This window comes from Urocitellus parryii, chromosome 1 (assembly GCF_045843805.1).
Source record: "Urocitellus parryii isolate mUroPar1 chromosome 1, mUroPar1.hap1, whole genome shotgun sequence".
NCBI lineage: Eukaryota > Metazoa > Chordata > Mammalia > Rodentia > Sciuridae > Urocitellus > Urocitellus parryii.
Window position 1 is genome coordinate 275,116,987 of NC_135531.1, and position 27,697 is coordinate 275,144,683.

At 34.0% G+C, this 27,697-nt stretch overlaps 1 protein-coding gene across 19 annotated transcripts in view; it reads right to left on the bottom strand.

Annotated features, from left to right (window-relative positions):
* The window catches only part of Trip12 (thyroid hormone receptor interactor 12), a 148,437-nt gene that overhangs the window by 52,557 nt on the left and 68,183 nt on the right, over nt 1–27,697 (bottom strand). For 18 of the 19 annotated variants that reach the window (XM_026396213.2, XM_026396212.2, XM_026396232.2 and 15 more), the window contains 4 exons: nt 15,557–15,662; nt 12,639–12,775; nt 7,348–7,431; nt 6,159–6,254 (listed from right to left, as the gene is read on the bottom strand). In XM_026396213.2, coding sequence (XP_026251998.1) covers nt 6,159–6,254; nt 7,348–7,431; nt 12,639–12,775; nt 15,557–15,662 — 423 coding nt within the window. The remainder of the gene's footprint in view (nt 1–6,158; nt 6,255–7,347; nt 7,432–12,638; nt 12,776–15,556; nt 15,663–27,697) is intronic. The other variant, XM_026396231.2, reaches the window with a different exon arrangement.

Consider the following 27,697-nt stretch of genomic DNA (forward strand, 5'->3'; position numbering starts at 1 on the left):
GATTTGGCAGTTGGGCAATAGTTTGCTGAGTCCTATCAAAGTAGCCTAACATATTGAATTGAACCTACCCCACCAGACTTATTTGCTGAGTTCTGAAACTATGAAAAGGAACAGGGGCTACATAAAACATTTTGATTTTAAACAGAAAAAAAAAAAAATCTGTATTCTCAAGAGTCAGAGGAGGCCTTCCTCAAATGCACACAGATAGTACCAGATCCCACCAAGATATCTGTTATATTTTTAAGCCCCTGAGCACACAAAGACTTACAAGTTTCTAAATAAAAATCCTGGGAGGGCCCCACCAAACAGTGATGAGCCACAGGTGAAATGAGTCACACCAAAACTGCAATTCTGTTAAAAAGAAACTCAAATCTTGAATGGCGCTAAGAGTGATGAGCTTATGACCCTTTATTTTTCAAAGAGAGAAAGTGGAAACCACCATTGGCAGAAGATATCATATGGGGAATTCTTCAGTTCTTTTGTATAAAATGTAGATTTATGAAGAACTAGGAATGTGGAACTGAGATCAAGAAATGAACAAAGAGAAAATAAAAGAACAATATTAGAATTAAAGGACAAAGTCGATTGTAGTAGTGAACACTTACAATTCCCTACTAGGAAAGCTAAGGCAGGAGGATCCAAGTTCAAGGCCAGCCTGGGCAACTGAGTAAGATCCTGTCTCAAAATAAATAACAAAAGGGGTTGGGAATAACAATATATGGAATTTCAACACTACTAAAACCTACAATGAAATAATGAAAGCATTGCCTAGAATTAAAAAAAAAAAAAAAAAAAAAACACCTGAAATTAAGAACTCACTGATGGGTTTAACAAAAGATGATGATGACAGCAGAAAAAAAAAATTACTGAATTTGAAAATAGTCAACCGCAACTGGACAGAGAAAAAAATTCTCACAGCCAAAAAAACAAGTTGGTTGATAAAGTCCAGAGTCTGAGCACCTATGATCTTGATACTCCTAAAAGCAAAGTAGAATACTTTAAAAGCTAATGAAGGGGCTTCGATTGATTGTGGCTCAGCGGTAGAGCAATCGCCTAGCATGGGTGGGACCCGGGTTGGATCCACAACACCACATAAAAATAAAGGCATTATGTTGTATCCATCTACACCTAGGAAAAAAAAAAAAAAGGAAAAAAATAAAAAGAAAAAAAGAACCTAATTTTTTTTAAAAAAATAGCTAATGAAAACCAAACAATGTTTGATATAATAACAGCCAAAAATTTTCCAAAATTAATAAAAATGCCAAATCTCATATTCACAGGCTACAAAGCCCAAGCAAATTAAGTGTCAAGGAAAAGTCACCTCATCCTAGCATAGTCAAACCATTTAAAAAAAAAAAAAGTTGAACCAAATCTTTTTTAAAAGTCAGAGGGAGGGGCTGGGGATGTGGCTCAAGCTGTAGCGCGCTCGCCTGGCATGCGTGCGATCCCCAGCACCACATACCAACAAAGATGTTGTGTCCCCCGAGAACTAAAAAAAAAAAAAGTCAGAGGGAAAAAGATACTGACTTTAAAGACCAACAAGGCTGCTAAAGAGAGACTACATAAACCTTCCATAGTGATGAGAATTTTTTACACCTGAGGAACATATTCTTTAATAATTAAGGAAAATTAAGAATTTCTCAAAACCAGAGAGAAATTATTAGCAATCCTGCATTATTTGAAAAAAAGCTCCTCAAGCTAGAGGGAAACAATTCTTGAGAGAAGAAAGGGGCAGATAGAAGGAATTTGCATTGCAAAGAACAAATAAAAGAATATGGATGTCTAAAACAAAAATTATGCCATATCAAGTTTCTAGTATGTATATAAGTCTAACAAATTAAAACAGCAATATGAAAGATGGATAGATGTTCTTGCAGTGTTTGGGATATGATAAAGTATTAATTTAATGCAGGCTATAATAAACAAGTATATGTATTATAATCTCTTGGGTAACTACTTTAAGAAATATACAAAGAAAAGTTAATCAAAGAGGAAAAAAATTATTAAAAATATTTTATTAATCTCAAACTATAAATTACCATTTTGCACCTGTACATTTGAAAAAAATCAAAAAGAATGCTGAGTACAGTGAAATTCCAGCAACTCAGGAAGCTAAAGCAAACTAGTAAGTTGAAGGCCAGCCTTGGCAATTTAGACCAAGTCTCAAAAAATGGATAAGATGTAGCTCAGTGGTAAAGCACCACTGAGTTCAAATCCCAGTATGACTCCATAAGTAAATAAAATTTTAAAAACATATATCTAAAAGTGTGACACCATACAGTTGTCACTCATTACTGTAGAAACAAAAAAATTGGGGAGTACAATTCCAATAGTGCAAGTTTACAACATCTACCAAAATTGTTAGTGCAGTGCATTTACTCGATTCCATGTTACTTCTGAACATCCAGTCTGAATACAAGAAAAAAAAATGCAAAAGCTCTATTGTACTGCAGCATGGAGAAAAAAAGAAAAGCGAAAAACATCAACAGCAAACAACAAACACACCTAGAAATAACCCAAATGTTTAATAATGGGAGATTTGGTCAAATAAAACTATGTACTTCCAAACAATGAAGTAATATGACAGTTTTACAAAAGGAATTGGGAATCTCATTCTTGCCCTCAATATATGAGGAGCTAGAGAGAATCTATAAAGCTTACTTCTCTTATCTAAGAGAGACAGTATGTGAGGAGTGGGTAATAAGGATTTTTTGTTTCAATTAATAGAAGGACAAGCCGTACATTTTAAACGGTTGATATGTGGAAGGAGGAGAGAGGGAAAAGAGCAAAAGAATTTTTGAATATACCTTATTTGTAAATTTGAATTCTAAAACCATGTAAATTATTACACAATTATAAAAGCAAAATTAAATTTTAAAAAGTAATCCCTTAAAATCAAAGCTCCACACATAGTGGCACATACATGTAATCACAGCAACTTGGGAGGCTGAGGCAAGAATTGCAAGCTCAAGGCCAACCAGGGCACCTTAGTGAGACCCTGTTTTGAAATAAAAAATGAAAAGGGCTGGTTATGAAGTTCAGTAGGTAAAGCAAACTGGGTCTACTTCCCAGTACCAAAAAGAAAGAAAGATAAATGGCAGATGAACCAAATCACTTGGTGGCATAAACAAACACAGGAATCATAATAAGTGACTATAAAGAACAAAAAGCTGACCGCAAGTATTCTTATATTTCAAGAACCAAAAGAACTATTAAAAAAAAAATTGTTACAACTTTCTCATTAATAATTCTTTTGGAATCTTACTAAGTTGGTGTGGGGTAAAGCAAATGGGTCACAATGTAATTACCATTGGGCAATAAAAACTTTTAGCACGGAGAATGGAGAGATAACAGCACTTAAGATAAATAAAAACCCTTCACTTCAGCCCAAAACCTGAATCATCTTTATCAGTATAAACTTGTGTGTGTGGGGGGGGGGAGTGTTTAAAAATACAATTATTTCCTAGATTGTCCATTAAAAGTTTACTAATAATGTTCAATCCAGTAGCAATATGTCCAGATTGTGATCTCTAAATACAATTTCATACAAAAAGAAACCAAGAGTTTGTAGCAAGAGCTCTATTTCAGGATTGGGAGAAAATAAGTCAACTGAACCTGGTACATTCTGTCATATCAAAAAGCAAGTAAGCTATCAAAAACTACTAAGGTTATATAAAAAAAAAAATCAGAAGCATATCTCACAATGATCCCATCATCCAATGATGGGACAATTTAAGAATCAGTGAAACTCAAGGAAATATCTAAAATATGTCTCAACCACTGTTTATAATAGTACACCCTCCATCCACCCCAACCCCACAAAAAAGCCTTGGCATCTGTAGAAGACATACAAACCACTATTTTGAAAATTGGCAAATAAAGGGGGAAAAGTAATTTTTCTAATATTGACTATACTCCTAAATAAGCAAATAGAAAATAAGGGAAAGATATTCTTTTATGTATTTCTACTAAATTGCTTTACTTCTCATAAATGAAGAGTAATTATTCAACCTAAAGTATCACCATTCTTTTAACCCTTGTTACCTTGAAACTGAGTTTCAAGAGCTTGTTAAGAGACAATCAGACATGCAGTTCTAATTTAAGAGTTTACTATCACTTTTGAATAGCCTTTTCTCCGTTGGGAGAGAAGGATTACACTCAAATCTGAAAAAGCCCCCAGAACTACCAATTTCCAAGAAATATTTAAGACATTCTAAACAATGGAAGTTTGACACTGTGCATCTATTAAGGAATTATTTAAGTGTGATAAAAGTAAACTGTGTATGTGCCTGGGCGTATGTTTACTTCAAGGAGCGGTACCCTTGAGCTACATGATGATATATTTACAGATAAAAATATATAACATTTGCGATTCATTTCAAACCAATATGGGAGCAGGGATATGGGTAAGAATAAACTAAATATTAAACATGAGTTAGGCCTTGCTGAAGCCAGGTCAAGGGCACAAAGAGAAAAGACACTGATCCCCCAATTCTAATCTATGGTTTAATTTCATGTGTAATAACCCTAAACATGAATTTGAGATGTTTAATGTCAATACCCTTATGTAGGCCCTGTGATCACTTTTCTTCCAAGAAGTATATGAAGTGGTAAAATAAATAAAATTTCTGGGCTGGGGTTGTGGCTCAGAGGTAGAGTGCTCACCTGGCACATGTAAGGCCCCGAGTTCGATCCTCAGCACCACATAAAAATAAATAAATAAAATAAAGGTATTGTGTCCAAATGCAACTAAAAAATAAATGTTTTTTTAAAAAATAACATTTCTATTAATAAAAAAACTTAAACATATTAACTGAATGCAATGTATAAATTGGGTTTTGATCCAGATTCAATGAAACAAAATTTCCTATGAATTTATAAGGATGGAGATATTTGAACTTAGTAAATATTTTTTTCTTAAAAAAGAAAACACTGTGGTTATGTTAAATAAGCTTATTTTTAGTTATAAATTCAAATATAAGCAGATTAAATAATGCCTAGGACTTAATTAAAACTAATCTTCAGGCTATTAATGATGTCAATATTGCCATGAGTTAGTGATTACTGATGGATTTAGGGTTGTACATATTCTTTCCCTCAGACCTGTGCATGGTTGGTTTCCTCACTTAAGTCTCTGAAATTTTACTATATAGTAATTGTTAGTTGCCAGGGTCACCCTCTAGCATGGAAGCTTCAGGGAGAAACAGCTCTGCTTATCTTATTTATGATTCAGTACATTCCTACCCCTCCCAAATAGAGTAAATTAATATCCATGTTCAAGAGTTCATGACAACTTTACAAGAGGATATATTATCTGAGATTTGAGTGTCAGGGTGGCAAAACAAAACAGAAACAAAAATACCAGCTGCTTCTTAAATTTCCTTGTCAAATATTAAGGCCAGAAACTGAAAAAAGCAGGTACACACATTTCATTGCCTTAAAAAAAATTGAAATATCTGACACAAATTATAAAGGCACATATTAATAAGGTCAGAGCTAATAAGCTTCAATAACACTTCAGAAATTTTGAAGTTAAGCAAGACTTAAGTCTATAAATTGACCTGATTCTATGGGAACACTATCGATGAAATTCTAACAAAAATAAAACATAAATTTTAAGGAAGCTAAAGATAATACTCTGAAATAAAAATAACTTGATTTGTAATTTTAACTGCTCTTTGTTACTAAAATTGGGACTTCAAGAGTCACTCACTACAATGGATTAATAAACATTAATCTGGTATGAGTGTAGTGACCAGAGTTCTGCTAAAAATCTTTCAGGTTCATATTATATCTTCAACTGTCTTACAGGCTTCAGTTTATTAAACCATAAAAATGGAATTAAAACTGTGCAATCAAATGCCATTGCTACTCAATATAAATTCTTTACTTTTATACAGTTCAAACTGAGTCACTCTTCCTATAAAATCTGGCTAGTTTTTAATGATTCTGATTTAGCAATCAAAAATAAAAGTACAGAAGAAAATATAATAGATGCTATATTTAAAGTGAGTGTGTGCACGTGCCCTACTTTAAAAACTAAAGTTCATGAAAATTTAAAACTTCCTCATACTTATTCACATCAATAGTAAAAACAGCATTTAACTAATAAAGAGGTTTCAAGGGAGGAAAAAATTTAAAGTTAGTTATGCACTTACTAGCTCCGCTTCCAATTGTTCTATGGAAAAGTTGTGACATCCGAGGACCAAGAGGACCAAACAGGTGAGGAGGAAGACCCCTGGCCTCTAACAGAGCTAAAGAAAAAAGAAGGGCAGGGATGGGGGGGGGGGGGGAGTAATTGAGTTGATTTAATGCAACTGATCTTACCTAAGAATGTCAAGCAACTGATTTATCTCACATAAATGAGTTAGTCAATGTCACTTTCCATTCTGAATTTTAAGAGAGGCTACATTAAACTTTCAAGACCACCCTCATAATTAATATAATTAACATAAAATATACATGTGCAAACTTCAAGTTATCTTAAAGTTTTATGGAGAATTTTAAAAGCTCAGTGCCAGCAGGAACTGTGTTATTAGTCCAAGAAAAACCCAAGGTCATATCTATTTTGAAGTTATACTTTAAACACCTTTGCCCCACTTTCCTTCTGACATTATTCCCCAATCAGATGTTGATCTCATGATCTAAAGACACTTGTCACCTGAAAATTTAAGTGTTCACGAGAATCCTACTCCTTGCTATTTCCTTAGGAATGTAAAAGCAACCTGAAACTGATTTAAAAACGATGTTTCTTAAAATGTAAGCCTCACACTGGAGATTATAAAGTCAAGTCCCTGAGATAAAAATATATAGCCATCTAGTTATAATGTAACTTTTTTTAAGCTCTTATAACATAAAAAATCTGGAATTTATTTATATACTACTATACAACTTATTTTAAAATAGGTGATCAAAGAGAAAAAGAGATCCTGGCAAAAACAAAACAAAACCAAAATACCTACCTTCTTAGATACATTAAGAATGCATCTGGCACCTAGTAACAATTATGTATTTATAATATTATGTTCAATGGAACAATATATTAAGTTTTTTCCCCCCCAAGGAGTAACAATATACTGTTTGTGATTTTTATTAAAACCAATTGCACAAGTATCATAAAGACAATTTTGGAAACAACCAAAAAAATGAGGTTTCTATAGTTACATGGTAAAATTAAAGAGGCAGATAGCTTATCTTCTGAATCCAAATCGTGAAATCACCACTAAGGAGGAGCAGGCACTGCTAAACAATATTCAATTGAACATATGTGAACTAATTTCAGTAAAAAACAGTAGTAACTAAGAGTCCATTGAAACTCTTTCTTGTAGGCTCAATGACTGTCTTTACCTTGTAATCGTCCCATCTCGGAATCATCTGATTCACTCTCCCCAGAGGTGGTCATGCCAACAGCCCCTGCAACAGAACTAGAGGCTTGGGGGAAGGGGAAGGTGAGGTTAGGAGAGGAGCATTTAAACTCATTATGTCTGGCTTATTTTAAAAAAGAAAACCCGAAGTTTTACAGACTACAATAAATAAATTCAATTAAACTTGCCTTTCTATTGCACTCAGCTATTCTAGACATCATTCTATAACATTTAGAAATAAAAGCAGCACTCAACTACTTTAGTATTAAACAAGTATAAAAATATAAACTTTGCATTTTATTCACACATGGCTTTTGACAGTGTCCTCATGCCTTTGAAACTGCTCTTGAATAAAGCTTATCCTGGACTCCTCTAACAAAAGTCAATTAAGGTAGACATTGCTAAGACCACTGTGACGTATCATAAATAGCTGACAATAATTTATCTGTTCTAATTTCAGTAGTGCAAAACTATTACATGTTCTTATTTCTAGGACAAAATACTGGAAATATGTACTATCACTAAGGGATGGCTGCAAACCATTGCTATGAAGCACAGAAGAGAAGGCAACTAAGATGTCAACACTTAGTGCAGAATGAAGACTGAGAAGGATACTACTACACAAAATGCTAACCAAAAAAAAAAAAAAAAAAAACCCAGCATATGCTAACAGAAGTGAATTCTATTATAACTGACCAAAAATGAAACTATGTTCCTGCACAACTAGCAGTCTGCTGTACCTTCACGAGTCTGCTGAGTCCTAAGCCTTTTTAAACAAATGACTGATCTACATAAATAAAAACCACATCATTCATAGTACCTTAAAAGCCCCGTTTAAGAGTGACAGAATGCAAACCAGAAAGACTATTTTAAAGAGGTATAATGAAAGTGAATTTAAGATTAGCTTTTCTGAAGAAAAAGATGCCAATGCACCCACCAATCACCAACTCTGAATTTTTATACCTTTCTTCACACACCATTGAGTATTTTCTATAACTTCAGTGAGATTTCAAAATATTTTTAGAAAAATTTATGTATTAAAAAGAACAAAGGTCAGCAAACTATGTCCCAAAGGCCAAATCCAGTCCACCACAAGGTTCTGTGCATATGAGTTATTAGAATATAACTGTACTCATTTGTTGACATACTGCCTGTGGCTGCTTTCATGACACAATCACAGAAGTGAGTAAATTTAACAAAAACCATATCAAGTCTAAAACACTTGTCTTGCCACTTACAGAAAATGTTAACTTCATGGTTTAGAGCTGTAGATTAACCCGAAATGCTAATGCTAATGTTAAAGGGTATTATGTTTGGCAAAATCCATACTGCTGGTGAAGAAAAAGGAGATTATCCAGTAACTGCACTGTATGATGCCACTTATAGGCAACATTTATTAAATGCTTACTGTCTATGGAAATTGTCTAAATATCTCCTCACAGTATAGAAAGTGGTGTAAGATTCATCATGCATATGAAACTGAGGCTTTTTGACTTTGAGTGTACTTGCCCAAGTCAGAGAACTCCAAATGGACCAGAGATTTGAACCCAGACAGTCTGACTTCACTGACTGTACTCTTAAGATCCATAACATACTCTTCAGCAGTAATTTTTAATTCAAATACAGTTGTTTCTTCACATTATACAGAGCCCCTGTTAACAAATACTGGTATTAGGTACCAATAATGATTGAGTTTATTAAAGTGACTCTTCCTGGCATGTGGAAAGCAAATACAAAGTTTTAATAAATGAAATGGATGGTTTTTTAAGGCATTCTCTGGAACCCACACATTAAAAAGCAAACCAAAAAACTCCAACAAAACCTCACTAACGGAATGTTGGTTTTTTAAAAAGTTTTTGGTGTTTTGTTTTGTTTTAACCGGAGGGCTTATTAGGTGTTACTTTAAAATGTCCTGCAGATTTATATACATTAAAGATTTCTACTTTACCTTACTCGTTAAAACATACTTATTACTTTCATAATGAATATCTCAAATTGCAGTGCCACAAAGACATTAATTAAGCAAGACATAAAATTTGTAAAAGCACATAATTAAAAGAGCTGGTAAGGTTCTAGTGTAGTGGAGTTGCAATCTTTGGTGGGGCCATAGAACCACTACAAAAAGAGGCAGAGCTGGTCTGTTTTTCAGTGGAAATGTGTGTGGGGAGGGGGGTGGTGCCAGTCTTGACAGAAATTAATTACTAGAAGCAAAGAAAAGGATCCTTCTGTCAACCCTTTTGATGGCAAGTGTGAAATATTTATGTTCCTTTTGTGCATACTGTTAAAAATTAGATAATTAAATTAGTCCAAAGACATGGCTAGTTTGAGTTAAGAGCAGAAAGGTAGCTGTTATGTGAAGACCAATCGATACGAAAATGTGATCAATCAAAAAAGAGTCAATTGCAAAGTTCTGTAGTCTTTACTTTAAACCTCCTTGAGCACATGTACAAATCTGTCCCCAAAGTCAAATGTTAAACTATGACTATAACTGGATTTTCAGGATGGTTGATCTTTCTTTTTCCTTAAACCAGGTACGTCTCCCATCTAGTCCTACCATATCTTCACAGAACTATGGTTTACAATAAATACTTCAATGAAAACAATTGAGAAAATATTGTTTAAATCAGAACACAAAAATTCTAACATATACTTGGGATTATATTGATGAAATAGCTTTGTGCATGTTTGAATATGGAATAATGAATACTATTATTATGTATAATTAGAAGGCAGCAATGTAAAAAATTCTATCAAAAAACTCCAAATTTTTATACTTTAACCAATGGCACCTCTTTCACAAAAAGACAAAATATTAAAAAGCTGTGGAATTTGATTTTACTTGCTAGGAACTGCAAACATTTACCAAATGTGTAAGTAAGGGAGGCAACAGATGCCACCCCCTTAGTGTCATAAAACTAGAGAAATGGCAATAGGAATGTAATGATTCCTTATCATGGGCTCCATCAACAGGTCCATATGGTCATGACATAATTTGTAGTGACACTAAATAAAAGTAATTAGGAGGAGAAAAGTCTGCAAAACTAGGCTGATTTTTATTTTATGATTTGACCCTGATCATTTCTTGTGAAATTATGAAGATTCTTAAAGCAAAAGAACAGATAAGCAAAACAATGCCTATTTTTCCTTGCTATTTTATTGTTTGGAAGGGAGTATCATACCAACTGACGAAGCATTGTCTGAGAACTGGATACTCAAATGGTAGTCTAAAAGTCATCAGCACAAACCTATACTCTACACAAATTTAGAAGCTTGGTTTTTATACTTCATACACAGAGAAACTAAAGCACAATACATGGAAGAATTAACGTGAAGCTGATAAGTAATTCACTCCTTTCCCCATAAATACTTTATTCAGCCAATAGAGGAATTCCTACAATCCGTAAAGGACCCATCAAATGTCTAGCCACTGATCCTCTAACAGCAGTGACCACCCCACACGTATCTTTTATCAGCAGCAACAATACATAAACTTGAAAGATACCTATATCACATTGCAATTTCAAATATGAATGGCAGTGAAATACATTCAAGTGTTTAGGAAGTCAGCTGATTATCCTGACTCACTTGAAGCTTTTACACTATATCCCCCCCTCACTCTAGCCTTCAATTACATCCAGGGAAAAGACAGCTGTTATAAATGTGCAATTGATTTCTAAGATCTGGATTTGAGAGTCACATATCCTAACTTGTAAAACTAGGTAAGCTTAACTTGAATGCACCTCAGTTTTTCCCCATTTATAAAATGGCAATAACAGCACTCAAATTTCACCAGGTTCTTTTGAATAGTAAACAAGAATATATGAATAGTGTTTAATACTGTGCCTGCAATAGAGCGTATGCTCCATAAATGTTAGCTATGGTAATTAATGTAAAGAGTCTAATGTAACAACGCCACATTCAGCAGCTCCATTTCTGTCATCCATTTTGGAAATGCCCCCACTTCCATATATAGACTTGAAATAAACACTAAGACTCAAAAGTGTACAACATAGGGAAGGAAACATGACTGGCTTCAATGAACTCCACATGAAATGGCCTCTATTTTTCCAAATATTTATCAATTCAGACTCTTCTAGGGAAAAGTTATGAGAAAAAAAAATTATCTTCCCAAAGAAGATATCCTGTAAATAAGCCTACCATGTAATTTATTGTACAAACTGGAAAAGAGTAATGACTCAAAAAAAGAAAAAAAAAATTGCTAAGATAGACAGGACAAGACAACAGTAGTGGGTAAACCAGAATGCTCCTAGCAAATCATTATGAAATATGACCACCACAGGCATGAAAGAAAACTAGAATAGCCAGGAGGAGGATGGTGTTGCAAGCCTCTAATCCCAACAACCTAGGAGGCTGAAGCAGGAGGATGCAAGTTCCAGGCCAGCCTCAGTGAAGCACTAAACAATTTAATAAAAAATAAAAAGGGCCGGGGATATAGCTCAGTGGTAAAGCACTCCTGGTTCCAATTCCAAGTAACAAAAGCAACACACACACACACACACACAAACTAGCACATATTCTAATATTAAAACACAGTACATGAAATACCTTCGTTCAAAGTGGGTAGCTATCTAAATCTAAACCTGTATACATAACATTGATTTAAGGGACTCATAAGATTTTTGTTATCTGGTAAGAAACATCAATGATAAACTACATTTTAAAACTGAGTAGCCACATTTAACAGCTAAGAGTATTAGGTTTATTTTGGTAATGGCAAGGGTTACACATTTAAAGTTAAATCAAGGGGTAAAAAAAAAACAACACCTTAATTGTTCTAAGATTTCAAGAAGAAATTTTAAAAGCCCATAAAAATCTAAATACTATTATTAAAATAGGTTAAGTGCAAATGGAACACTTATTTTTTTTAGGGGTTACAAAATTCTAAATTAAAATTCACTTATTCATGAAGTAATTCAAGCCATATCCTCTTGTTTTCATTTATTATGAATTTAAATTCTTTCAATCAATAGGCACTAGTCAATATGTAAAAAGTTTCAACAGAAATGAATTAATACCTCCTGACAGCCCTTTGAATATTATTTGTAAAAACCTGGACTGGATGGGAATTTTAAAATGGCAAATCCATTAATCTAAATACTAAGGCTATATTGTAAAACAAATTTGAACAAAAATTTATTTAATGGTAACATTCAGCATACTATGTTCCTCCCATTTCATCATATTCAGGTAAAAAATAATCATGTCTAAATAAATATATATAAGAGAAATGTGTTTTAAGAAATGCCAATCTACCTGCAGCTCCTTGGGGAGCTTCATCTGTCCGGGCAGCTGAAGAATTTACTGTCTCCTGGTTGCTTTCAGGTTCTGCCATTTTCTCCTGCCTCCGAGCCTCAGCTGCTCCTCTTTTGCCCAGGCCAGAGCCTCGCCGACTGCAACAGAAAAATGTCATCATAGGCAGCATAACCAGTGAACCAGGAGCAATGTATAGACAACACAAAGCTCAGATTCATAGAGGACAAAGCCAGTTTCTTCTTTTTAAATAAAAATTGCTGCAGAAAATCACTATGTGTAACAACCAAGACTTTGTATGTTTAAAATTCTTCTGAGTTACAGTGCATTCACAGTACGTGCTTTTGTGTTACCAGCAGCTGTTGTCATCCTTACAGGCAGAAATTTTTTAATTTTAAACACTTCCAAATAAATGGGAAAGTGACCACTCCTGAAGAAAAATATTCAATTCACTTAAAATAGAGCCCCACTTTGGGGCTAAAAAGTAGATTAATATACATTGGATGGAAGAGACACTGACAATGCGGAAAAGAGGAAGACAGAAAGACATTCCCATTCTCTATGTTCCAGTTTACCTACATCATCCAAAAATAACTATTCTAAAAATGGACAGTAACTCCATCCTATATAAGAAGAATAGACTTAATATTTATAAACAGATGGCTTTTGGGAACACATTGGTTTAGATTAAACAGACACAGAATAAGGTATGGAAAAGAGAACTACTATTTATCTTTCATGAAACAAATTATATTTGATGATGATCTTGTCATCATAGAAAAATCAGAAACAAAAGATGACCCCACAGTACTATAACTATTATTTAAACATCAACTACCCAAATTACCTTAAAAAATATACTAAAACATTTTAGACTAAGAAACTAGTGAAATTCTGCCTCCTGAAGAAGAGAGCAAGCAAAATTGATACGTATATGAAAGCTCCGAATTACCTCAGGATACTTAGAACAGTTTATTTTCCTAATTAATGAAAAATCCTCCCTAAACCCAGTTGGTTTAACTAAACTTTCTTTCATAGGTAAAAGAAGCTAATTTCAGACACTACTCATCAAAGCCAGAAATAACAGGGATTCAAATTCACTCAACATCTAATTTGTACAACACACTGGACTGAACTTTTTGGATACACAGGGTTGCCGCCCTCAAGGAGCTTCTTGCTTCAAGAAAAGATAGAGACATAACCTCAGTTGGCTGTCAAGATACTAAATTTAAGTGGAAGCCCAAGTAATTCAGAAAAGTTTTTTAAGGAAGGGTATTCCAGGCAGTTGAACTAGATGGCTTGTGCACAGCATGACCATGTGTATTACAAGTCATTTAACACGCATCAGTTCTGTATTCACGTGCAGAAGGAAAGAAGGCTACAGAGAAAGACAAAGTAAGACAATTACAACACTAAATTATCTAGCTTCACATAGAAGTTAAAAATCAATTTTAAACCAAAGAGAATTCAGTTTATACTTCAGACTAAAAACCTTTGGTAAGTTAAGATTCAAATACAGTTTAAAACAGAACTAAAACTCTGAAGAATTTTTTCTCAGAAGTCCTGGAAGTATGAGTAAGAAACCTCAAAACCAAACATCTGTACCAAATTCTAGATATTTTTAAGCAATCTAAAGAATTAGAAAATAACTGCAAGTGCTGGGAATATTGCTTGCTAGTGGAGCATTAGTTTAGTATAGGCCCTTTTTTTTTTTTTTTAATAGCACTAGGGGGAAAAATGAAACCAAAAAGTGGAGAAGTGAGAATTTAAAATGGCATTTCTTATGACTTAGTACCAGTCATACAATAGTATGACTTATTTATCACCACTAATAACAATCAAAACAGAAGAATCAATTTAAGTGCTTAAAACCTTTTTCTGCTTATCTGAGTTAGGGTAAGAATGCGGCAAGCTAAATACTTAGCCTCATCAGTGGTTTGATGCAATTACTAGGGGAAACTACATATGAAAGAGGGAGAATTAACATCTGGCTACATAGTAATTAACAGTACAAGTGCACTTAACCAAACACCAAGCCTGAAAGTCTCAGGAAAATTTCAGGAAAAAGATTTTTTCTTTAACCTAAGTTTCTCAATGAGTTTTAATAAAACTATGTGAAATAATATTCTGTTCCACACATCAAAGATGGTGGACAGTCTGAAAATGATATCCACAACAACTGGGAGAAATAGAAATTGAAGAAAGAACACACTCAAATGACTACACTTTCTTTTGATAGACAGGTTTTGAAATACAAAAATTAAGAGATTTTCTTTTCCTTTCTCATTTAGCTTAGTAAACAAGGCCAACACTTTCAGAAACAAGGCAATACTACAACCATTAAAATAGGCATCCCAAATGGATAAGAAAATGTAGTACATACATACACAATAAAGTATTATTCAGCCATAAAAAAGAATTACTTTATTATGACATTTGCAAGCAAATAGATGTATCTGGAAACTATCATGCTAAATGAAATGCCAGTTCCCAAAAGCCAAAGGTTAAATGTTTTCTTTGATTTGTGAAAGCTAACTCACAATAAGGGGGATGTATGGAAGTTCAGTAGATTAGAGAACAAGAAATGGAGGGAAGGGAGTGGGGGGTAGGAAAAAGACAGTGGAATGAACCTGACATAATTTTCCTATGCACATATGAAAACATTATGGTAAATCCCTCCATCATGTACATCCACAAGAATGAGATCGTTACTAAGACATATTCTATGCTTGTCTGATCATATCAAAATGGATTCTAATGTCACGTATGACATTATTATTATTATATATATTTATTATTATTATTAATATTATTAACTTTTTCAAAAAAAGTTTAGAAATAAGGATTTTGACAAGACTTTAATAAGCTTAGGAAAAGAAAGCAAATGAAACAGTTAACTGGAAACAAAACTAATTACCTACCTGGTACTAGCACAGGAGCCCGTGGTCTTTTGGCGTGTGCTCCGCCTCAAACTGGGGAGCTCAGCAGGTGGGGACTCACTGCGCTTCTTGGTAGATTTTCTTAAACCTGTATGTGGAAAATACCAAAGTAAAATTTTATGAAGAGAAGCTATTAGTAATTAAAACTTACAAAATTCTCCTGGTCATCATCCTGTTTAAAAGTGCACAGAATCATTACATGACTTATCTAGTGCTATGCTAAAGTCAGATTTTGACCTAGCCTACTAATAATGGGAAAGCTATGGTACATGGCATTCCAGTTCAGATCAATCTTCTTGCTTTGGCTCAAATTTGACTGGAGCTCTCCGATAAAATGCAAGACAGCCCCACCTCTCCCAAACCATCCTTTCAGAGCTATAATCTCTTCACTACTCTTCCCCACTAAGGCCAAGGAATTGTTATGGTATATATTATATATTTTTAAAATGTGCTAAATTTCCCCTAAATTTATTATATTATCCTTAAACTGTTCCACCTTAGTGTTTATGCAATGTTTGTCAATAAACTGAGAAGAAAAAATATTTTCTTTACACCACTTCATGAACAAGGAACATATATTTCAAATAAATGTTACCAGAATGTTCAATCTATAGAATATTGTATAATTAGAAAGAAAAACATATGAAGTGTGCTGGGTTAACTTTTCTGGACCTAATGCTTATATAGGGTTAATAGTCTCTAAAAAGATAACAACAAAATGGAGAAGCCATGATGGCATCCATCCACCCCTCCCCTTACAACTCTATAAACAATGCCACTACATGATGTCATTCTGGATACTAGGCTCTCTCTGAACAGAGACTTCAACAGTAAAAGATCTCTATAGTCAGCAAACATATTTCCACAAGAACTATGGCATCATCTTAATTGAAGGTGAGCTTCTTCAGAGATGATATACTCCTGGAAGTCCCCTCCATTTTGTCATGAAGTTTTAATTGGTTAAATGTGAAAAGACAAGTTATTCTTTCCTCTCAATTGTGTTAAAAGCACCAGTGAAAGGTCAAAGAGATAAGTGATAAAAAGGATTCTAGACATCTTGATCTTTAAACTCTCAATACTAAAGTTCATTCAACTTGGAATAGTCTTTATACCATATATACAGAAAGTTGATGAGTGAAAAATTATTCAATAATCTTTAAACAAAACACATGCTTCATGAAGCAAAAGCTTGTGTTCTGACAGGCATTATTATTTAGAAATCGAAGCCACGGTTTCTGGGACTTTTTCTTTTTCTCAAAAAATAACTTTTGTGGAATTTTATCTGGACATCTGAAGCTCATAGAAAAGGTTCAAAGAATGATACTTTAACTGGGCACACTGGCAGATCTCTATAGTCCCAGCTACCTGGAAGACTGAGGTAGGAAGATGACTTTGAAAAGCCCAAGAGTTCAAATCCAGCCTGGGCAACATACATGAACACCATGAGGGAACAAAATAGGATTTAAATTTCAATTTCATTCTGAGGTTGATTGTTTATACAACTTATCACCAGAATTATCTGATGTAAGCACATACCTATGCCTGCTATCCCTATCTATTCTATCTATGCGCTGGCACACACCCTGGCCACCTGAGAAACACAGAAAACACAGCAAGGGAGCAAGTTTAATGCATTCAGTTAATTCTATCAGTATTTTTTAATATTAAAACATTTTACAATGTTTCATAATATTTAATTATATATGAACTCTATTGACAAGTGAAAGTAAACCAAAAAACATACAGTTTAGGGGAAAACACAAGTACAAATCCTACTAAAACATTCCAAAAATGAAGTGCTATCACTTATTAATATAATAATAAGTCACTTCTACGCCTAGGGATATAGCTCAGTTGGTAGAGAAATTGCCTTGCATGCACAAGGCCTTGGGTTCACAATCCCCAGCATCAAAAAAAAAAAAAAAAAAAAAAACAAAAACCCAAACTCCTATTATTGTCAGCAATGTGACTTAACGCATGTAATACTAAACTACCTATATAATATACCATGATACAGTAAATTGACAACACAAACCTTCATGTTTAGTGAAATCAAAATAAAATATTTAGGATTGGGGTTGTGATTCAGTGGTAGAGTGCTTGCCTAGCATGTGTGAGGCCCTGGGTTTGATCCTCAGCACCACATAAAGATAAATAAAGGCACTGTGGAAAAACAAAAAACTAAAATATTTAAATGAATGTATTGTGAGCTACTGAAACAATGCTAATTTTTGGTGTTATTAGGGACGGAAATCAGGTTTCATACATACTAGGTAAGTATTCTACCACTAAGCTACACTTCCAGCCCTCTTCATTTTGAGACAGGGTCTAGATATTGACCAGGCTGGCTTTGAACTTGTAATCTTCCTGCCTCAACCTGCCAAGAAGATGGATTTCAGGTGTGCAACACCATACCTGGCACGATGTAATTTTTCAAAGTGTTTTATGCTTTCACTCTTTAGGCACGAAGATAAGACTTTAGTATTTAGATTTCTTTTAATCTTTATTCAAGTATGATAATAAGTATTGATTTTATATGTATGATTCAATGAATGTGACAAAGGTATTCGCTCATGTCCATAAAGTTCCTTTGTGGGATGAAAAAAGATACTACAGCAAACAGATATCAAAAACATAAGTATACCTAAACGTATTTCAGACAAAATAAACATTAGGTCAAACACTAAGAAAAGAAACAATAGGTCATTAAATAATGGTAGTCAGTTCATCAAGAATGAATAACAATTTTAAGTATATTTAGGAAAACTGAAATTTATAAAGCAAATATCAAAAATCTGAAACAGCAAAATTCCATTTTTGAAACTAGACAGATCATCTGGACAGAAATCATTAGGAAAATATGGAGCTTGAGCCAGGTGTGTTGGTATTTAAACAAAAATACAAAAATCTTGAAAACAAAAATCAACCAAGAAGGCGAGAGATGCATGTACTAAAAATTATAAAACATTGATGAAAGAAACTAAAGATGACACAATATAAAGACATCTTGTGTGGATGGAATGGGAGAATTCATATTGTTAAAATGTACATATCACCCAAAGTGTTGTACAAATTTAATGCAATCCCTATCAATATTTCAACGTTGTTCTTCACAAAAAAAAAAAAAAAAAATCCTAAAATTCATGTGGAAACATGAAAGATCTTAAGTAGCCAAAGCAATATTGACCAAATATAACCGCAAGTATCAAATTACTGCATTTCAAAATGTATTCCAAAACTGTAATAATCAAAACAGCACAGTAATAGTACATTAACAGACATATCAAGCAATGAAACAGGACACAGATCACAGAATAGCACGGCACACCACACAGTCAACTGACTCTCCATAAAGGTGCCAAGAGCACACAATGAAAAAGTCTTGTCAATAAATGGTGCTGCAAAAACTGGATAGCTGTTTTTAGAAGGAGGAAACCAGGGCCCATTATTTCTCATCATATACAAAAATAATTACTTAAATTGCAATGTTTAAAATTATAATGTTACTGTAAAAAAAAGCTCCATGACATTGGCCTGAGGAATAATTAATTTCTTAGTTATGACCCCAAATCAACGGTAACAGCAGTAATGAGATTGCCTCAAACTAAAAACTTTCTGCACAGGAAAAAGAAAAAGAGTTAAAAATACAACCCATAGAGAAAAACTTTACCCCAGGATATCTCCAAAGATATATAAAGAACTCAAACAACCTAACATCAAAACAAACAAATCACCCAATTAACAAATGGGCTAAGGAACTGAACCAACATTTCACAAAAGAAATACAATCAACAAAACATGAAAAAATGTTCATCATCTCTATTAGAGAAATGCAAATCAAAATGACTCTAACATTTCATCTCACTCCAGATGGAATGGCAATTATCTAGACTACAAGCAATGATAAGTGTTGACGAGGATGTAGGGAAAAAGATGCACTCACACATTGCTAGAGATGAGTCATGGAGATTTGTCAGAAAACTTGGAATGTAACCACCATTTGACCCAGCTCTCCTACACTCAGTTAATATCCAAAGGACTTAAAATCAGCATACTACAGTGAAGCAGCCACATCAACGTTTAAAGCAGCTCAATTCATAATAGCTAAACTATGGAACCAACCTAGATGCCCTTCAACAGATGAATGGATAAAGAAAATGTGGCATATAAACACAATGGAATATTACTCAGTGTTAAAGAAGAATAAAATTATGACATTTGTAAGCAAATGGATGGAACTAGAGAATACCATGCTAAGTAAAATAAGCAATCCCAAGAAACCAAAGGTGGAATATTTTCTCTGATAAGAGGAAGCTGATTCATTAGGGGGTGGCAAAAACAAATACTAAACAAATTTGTTTACAAATACTTTGTATTTATAAACGAACCAAGTAGGGAAGAATGAACAAACTTTGGAATGTGCAGAGGGAGTGAGGGGAGGAGAGGGGCATATAGTTACCCATGTGTTATACACATGACACGTGTACATCCGCAATCAAATGATGGTAGACAAAGAAAAGGCTTTTGTTTTTTTTTTTTTTTTTGGTGGGAGGGGATAATGGGGATTGAACTCAGGGGCACTCAACCACTGAGCCAAATCTCCAGCTGTTCTTTGTATTTTATTTAGAGACAGGGTCTCACTGAGTTGCTTGGCACCTCACCGTTGATGAGGCTGGCTTTGAACTCATGATCCTTCTCTCAGCCTCCCAAGCAGTTGGTATTACAGATGTGCATCACTGGGCCTGGCTGTAGTCCATTCCTTTCATTGCTAAATGGTATTCTTGAGTGGATTTACATGCCACAATCTAGTTATCCATTTGTGGTGTTAAACTTTTAAGAGCACCAGTCTAAGTTGCAGCGAGGTACGCCAGAGAAGAACAACCAAAACAGCAGACATAAAAACATTTAGAGCTGATATTATAATCATACTATAATATAAAATAACTAGTTAGGCTATTGTCATGACCCCCATCTAGCCTAATAACCTGACAGATAACTCCAAACATTTTGTTTTCTGAAAGAATGTCATCCATTTGCCTGGTGAAAGAGTTATTATATGTTATGCTCTCTCCAGTGGAAAAGGAGCATCACTATTTGCAACACTGCCTAAAACCAAGATGGGAGAAAAAAACTAGCTCTTCTGTATAATTATTATTATCTTTGCTCCCGATGACAACTACTTAGTATTTGTAAACAAACCAAGTAAAAAAAAAATTTTTTATAAATAATTCTTCCCAAAAGTCTAAAATGTTTTTAGAAGATTAGAAATGGCAAAGTACAAGATGAAGCAGTTGGGTAAATGACTTTTTAGAAAAAAGGTAGCTTAACTTGGGCTGTAGTTGTAGCTCAGCAGTAGAGCGCTCACCTAGCACATGAGGCCCTGGGTTCAATCCTCAGTACCACATAAAAATAAATAAATAAATAAATAAAATAAAATAAATATATTGTGTCCAACTACAACTAAAAAAAATAATTTAAAAAAAGAAAAAGACAGCTTAACTTTCTTTTGCCTATTCAGTATCTGACACTGCTCTAATATACTATCTTTACAATTTTGAAGTATTTTGAGTTGTTCAAAAGCACTTTCATAGATAAGTTATGATGATGATTCTTATTCAAAACACAAAAATATTAACTAACTTGCTTAAAAGTGTGTAGTCCAATCAACTACATGACTCCTAAGCTTATTTTGATGCCTAAGAGACTACTACGTCTTCAATATATTTCTGGCAAGGTGATAAAACTTCTACCTTACTGGCTTAAATGAAAATTTTAGAACTACCTATAAACCAATACAGTATTTGCAGAGTTATTTCCTTCATTTTACTAGCCAAGCAAAGAGTATATCAACAGAAGAAAACCAATAGAACACATGTGCATAGGTCTACATAAATGCACATTTCTTTCCCAAGTTCTGTAACGCAGAAAAATTATATGTAGCATTTATTTTTATGATGCCACTATGAAAAGCAACCCAAATATCACTGATAAGATTAATATACTCTTAACCACAAAGTCTTTGAATAATCAAGTCAGAAATAAATGCAAACAAGCTACTTTTCTCAAAGCTCTTGACCTTATATGGGAACAAGAATTTGGTAGCTATATTGTACTCTCAAAAATTGTAATTAGTGTTAACACACAAGACAAGGGAATAGAAGTTCATTGGACTGGACAAAGGGGAATGAAGGGAGGGGAGTAGGGATAGGAATAGGAAAGACAGTAGAATGAATGGGATGGAACTTTCCTATGTACATATATTAATATACCACCAGTATAAATCCACATGTTCAATAACAAGAATGGGATCTTAATTAGAATGTTATAGCCCGTGTATGTATATATAATGTGAAAATACACTCTACTTTCAGATGTATCTAAAAACAAAACCTGATATTGCTTTTTAAAAAATGTAATTTGTTCCACAATATACTTTTTTTTCCTCCAATAATGTACATTGCTAGCCCCAATTTGATTTACTCAAGCTCACAGTTTCATCCTTTTTAAAAAAGTGAGTCCTTTTGCAAAAGGTGGCTTTTAAAATGTGAAACATTTAAACTGCATATGTATTGACTGTAGCCTTAAGCTTTTTTTGAGAGAAAAAAAAAAGAGAAAACATTTTAAATGAATCAAGAGAGAAAGTCTTGACAGTGGCCTAGATATTTTCAGGATATTTACATTTAAATAAAAAGAGTTAACACACTTTTGGGTGCACTTTACTTTTCTTGGGGGGGGGGGCTAGGAATTGAATCCAGGGGTACTTCCCCACTGAGCTACATTCACAGACTTTATTTTGATACAGGGTCTCACTAATTTGCTTATTAGGGCCTAAGTTGCTGAGGCTGGCCTCAAAATTATATCCTCCTGCCTCCATCTCCCAAGCTGCTAGAATTATAGACATTCACCACTGAACCCAGTAGATTTTTCTTTTCTATTTGAAATTTTCTAGGTATTTCTTATTAAGTAGACAACTGTGACATGATTCCAATTCTGTTCTTTGTAGGAAAAACAAATACTAGTACATGTCTGTCTACTAAAGGAACCAACAAGATAGAACATTATATGGTTGCTATTCTTTAATTTTGCTAAATCACTTAATAATTAACAACTAAGGACTGGGATTGTGGCTCAGTGGTAGAGCGCTTGCCTAGCTTGTGTGAGGCACTGGGTTCGATTCTCAGCACCACATAAATATAATAAAGGTCCATCAACAACTAACAAAATATTTTTAAAAAATTAACAGTACATATTCACTGTCATTTTTTTATATTTAATATTCTTACATAATCTCTATTGAAGGTATGCTAATATTTTATATGAAATATACATATATCAGATCTATTACATAATCCTAAATGGAAATATAGCCCCCTTTATTATCAAGTATTCTAAATATGCAACTTACTGAACTTTCCAATTTTTCCCCCACAGTACTTGGGATTTAACCCTGGGCACTCTTATCAGTAAACTACACATTTTTTATTTTGATATAGGATCTAAGTTGCTGAGGCTGGCCTAAAATTAGCAATTTCCCTGCCTTAGCCTCTCAGGTAACTGGAATAATATGCATGTGACACCATACCAGGCTTATATTTTCATTTGGGAGTGATAAAAGACAAACAAGATGACTATACCTAATGTCTAGCAATCCTTTTTCTGAGCACCATGCTTTTTCTGTTTTTCAATTTTCTAGGAAGCTTACGTCCTGCCCTTTCTCCATGTGGTACAGAAGAAACTGTCATTCATGTTACACTCCAAAGACAGATGCTTCTCAACTTATGATGGGGATTACATTCTTATAAACTCGGAAGCTGAAAATACTGTAAGTCAATAATGTATTTAATATATCTATCCAATCAACATAGCTTTACCCAGACTGCCTTAATCAGGAACAAAATATATCAATGTACAGTTGGATAAAATCATCTAATACAAATCCAATTTTAATAAACTATTGAATAATATCTCATGTAATTTACTGAATTCTGTATTCAAAGTGAAAACTAGAATGACTGGTGTTCTTTAACACCATTGTAAAGTCAGAAAAGTTTAAGACACACGATTGTAAGTTAGAGACCATCAATCTGTGCACAAGTGGGACTCAGACCAGACTATTCTATGATCTCTAATCATCACAGTGATTCTGATTTAAGGATAAGCATATGAACCAAGGAAACTAGTGACGTCCCTACAAATTGATAGATGAATGATGAGACAGTGTGCCCTTGTTTTTTGGAAGGAAGGCTATAGGAGAAGAGGAGGTGATGGGTCCTTAAGTCACAAGGTTTGGATGTTAGGCCATGTTCATTTGACTTCTTGGATCCATCCAAGCCTGAAGTCAGCCAATCTCTTGGCTTTACCACTCATGTGGACGGAATTCTTTTTCCGTTCAATTTTAGTTGAGTATCACATAAAACCCCAAAATTATGATTACAAGAAATTACTACATTAAAAATTTCACTGTAAGTAGGTGTTGTCAAATTGTGCCTTGGAGGCCAAATCCAGCTGACGGTATTTTTTATACAGCCCACAAGCTAAGAATGGTTTCCATATTTTTATACAGTTGTAATAAAAGCAGATGGTGATGTAATAGACTGTATGGGGTGAGAAACACCTAAAATACTTATGTGGCCCTTTACAGAAAATGTTCACAGAGCTGAACTTTGAAAATAAAAAAGGAAAAATGGTATGCAGGTAGAGAGAGAAGAGGGGAGGGGAGGGGAGGGGAGGGGAGGGGAGGGGAGGGGAGGGGAGGGGAGGGGAGGGGAGGGGAGGGGAGGGGAGGGGAGGGGAGGGGAGGGGAGGGGAGGGGAGGGGAGGGGAGGGGAGGGGAGGGGGGATAGTAGAGAATAGGACAGACAGCAGAATACATCAGACACTAGAAAGGCAATATGTCAATCAATGGAAGGGAAACTGATGTGATACAGCAATCTGTATACGGGGTAAAAGCGGGAGTTCATAATCCACTTGAATCAAACCGTGTAATATGATGTATTAAGAACTATGTAATGTTATGAACGACCAATTAAAAAAAAAATAAAAAAAAATTTTTTTTAAAAAAAGGTAAAAAAAAAAAAAAGAAAAATGGTATGCAATTTTTAATCTAAAATGTCTCAGACCTTAGGAAAAATTAACTCAAGAATGTCACTGATATATTTTGACTTGCATATTCAATGCAAATTACTTTGGATAGAATGGATATTAACAACATTAATCCTTCCAACCCATGAACATAAAATGTCTTGTTTTTGTTTTGTTGTTGTTGTTGTTTTGTGTGTGTATGTCCTTTTCAATTTCTCTCAGTGTTCCATAATCTTCACTATAAGAATCATCCATTTCCTTGGATTATTACAACCCATCAGGAATTTAACTCACCATTCATATTTTAGGACTATTTTGCTGAGAAAACTTAGGTTAAAATTTAAGATTAATAATCAGATTATTAGATTAATAAAGAAAAGTAACTATGGGTACCTTTTCAGTAAACAGCTTTAAGTCCTTTAGTCAAAAGACATTTACACCTGAAACTAGTCAACAGAATCATGAGACTCTGGCATGCCTTGAATATTCTATGACTACCTTCAAGCATATATATCTTTATTAATAGTTTACTTTGATACAATAAACTCATGAAATGAAAAGTAATCTATGATCACATAAAAAGGTATCATAAATTTTTAAATAACTTGGTAATAAGAGACCGATTTTTGTGGATAATAAGCTAAATCCAAATACAATTTTCTAAGCAAAAGTATTATTTCGTAGTCAAAGCATAGCCACACTTCATGCAATGATTCAACAATATTAAAAATAGTAGAAAAGCACGAAGATATTGATCTATTTTTTGCAGAAAGGAACAACTGAAAATAAATATAGAAGAAAGTTAAATAAAAAACAATATGGTAATTAAAATCTATAGAAACAATTATTAGTTAATGAAACAAATACATTGGCACCTTTAAACCACTAGTGGAAGTATAAATTCATATTTCTATGAGCAATTTCAAAACATCTATTAATATTTAAAAGAGGCATAACCAGTGACCAAACAAGAAAATAAGGATGTAAATTACAAAGCTATGTTTAATTTTAAATTTAGAACAGTGTAAATGCTCATTTACTAATTGACTAAGATATAGCCATTTGTAGCTACTTTTAATATCAAGCAGTTTGTAGTTTTCTGACAGGAGGAAAGTCTGGATGTTTGAACAAGTAAAACACTTTGGTGTCTCTACACTTAAAATATGGATATTACCTCATTCTGTAATTATGAGGATGAAATCCGACATATGTCAAGTATCAATTATGGAGCCAGGCACAAAATGCACACTCAAAAAACAGTTACCACCATCATGTATAGCAAGATCCTGCTTCTTAGAAAAGATGTGCACATACACAGAAAAGTACCTGCCTTTGGGTAAACACAGATGACTCCTGTCCCCTCATGAAATACTATTAAATAGAACTAATAGCCAGGCACAGTGTCACATGCCTTTAATCCCAGCTACTCAGGAGACTGAAGCAGAAGAATCAAAAGTTCGAGGCCAGACTGAGCAAAATAGGCGGGGGAAAAAAAAAAAAAAGACAATCTTAAAAAAAAAAAAAAATTTGAAACAAATCAACACAGATGAATAGAATGGAAGAGACACTGCAATACCAGAGGTATATGCACTGGAAAGTCCAAAACCTCTAAGTATAAAACTAAAATACGTACCAACTATCAGATTAAAAAATATGGAAACCTTAAAAGGCTCAGGCGTGGATGATACCAGATTCTCTGGGGGGCAGTTCTGGTGTTAAAACTGAGGATTAACTGAGGGGGTGTTTGCGAAGCAGTGAGATTCCCAGCTCCCCTCCCCCACTTGCATAGCTGGACAACTGTGTCTCTCTTGGGCCAGCAAAACTCTGGATCATTATTTACTGCATATAAAACATATGCATTCTCAAAGTACACAGCACCATATCATAAATAGGTGCACCATATCATAAATGCAGAGAGGGAAGGGGGATCAAGTGCATAAATATTAGATGACATACTCTCCACTTCTTTCTCAAACCTCTTCTTCAGTTTATTCCCCTAGCACTCTGGCACCTAAGCCTTTACCTTAAGGCAGGAGTTTGAAATAATTATGCCTACAGAATTACCAGGAAAAAAAGTAAATAAATAAATCTAAAAATAAAATGAGGTTTCACAACAAAACAGCCCGACCAGATCAGTAGACAATGAATCTCGCCAAATCTTACTTTCTTACTCCAAACTTCACAAATTAGATTTTTGGTCTCACCTTACACTTGAGCATGAGAAAACAACCAGGAATTAACAGCATCTGAGAAAACTTCATAGTTTAAAAAATAAAATCTACCCCAAAATAAATCCCCTCCAAAAATAAAAAACTTAAATAAGTTCCACAGACCAAATACAGGATTCTATGGAGAATAAAATATGAAAACAAGCTCTTGAAAATGAAACAAGACCGCAAACAAGGGTTAACAGAAGCAAAATCAACAGAAAGGTTGGAAGACAAAGAAACCAATCAGAAACAGAACATTTTTAAAAATAAAGCAAGAAAAAGGAGGTCAGATCAAGACCATCCCCATATAATAGGAAATGGAGAAGGAGAAAACAAGGTAAGAGTGATTGAAAAAACATCCTGGTGTGAGAGCTGAAACTACTGTCTTGGGGAACATCTGAGACCCAGGGGAGCCAGGATAATTGGTTAGAAGGAATGAAACCAAAACACCCAACAATGGGCAATATCTTTACTTTTCTAAATATTGGGAATAAAGACCTGCAAGCTTCCACAGAAATGAATTATATAGACAAAAGGTCAGGAATAGAAATGGTTCTAGCACTGAAAACTAAGATAATATAGTTTTTCAAAAATTTTGAAGATACTTCCTGATTCAAAATTCTACATCCAACTGATCTATTAAACAGGTAACAAGGTGATAACTTCCAGGTATTCAAAATCTGGAAAAAAAAAAAAAAAAAGGACAAAGCTTTTTAAAAATCTCATTAGTTTTTCTTAGAAAGCAATTGGAAGATATGTTCCACTAAAACAAGACACGAAATGGGATTTAGAAAAACTAAAGATTAAAGAAAACCTCAAAGCTTAAAAAAAG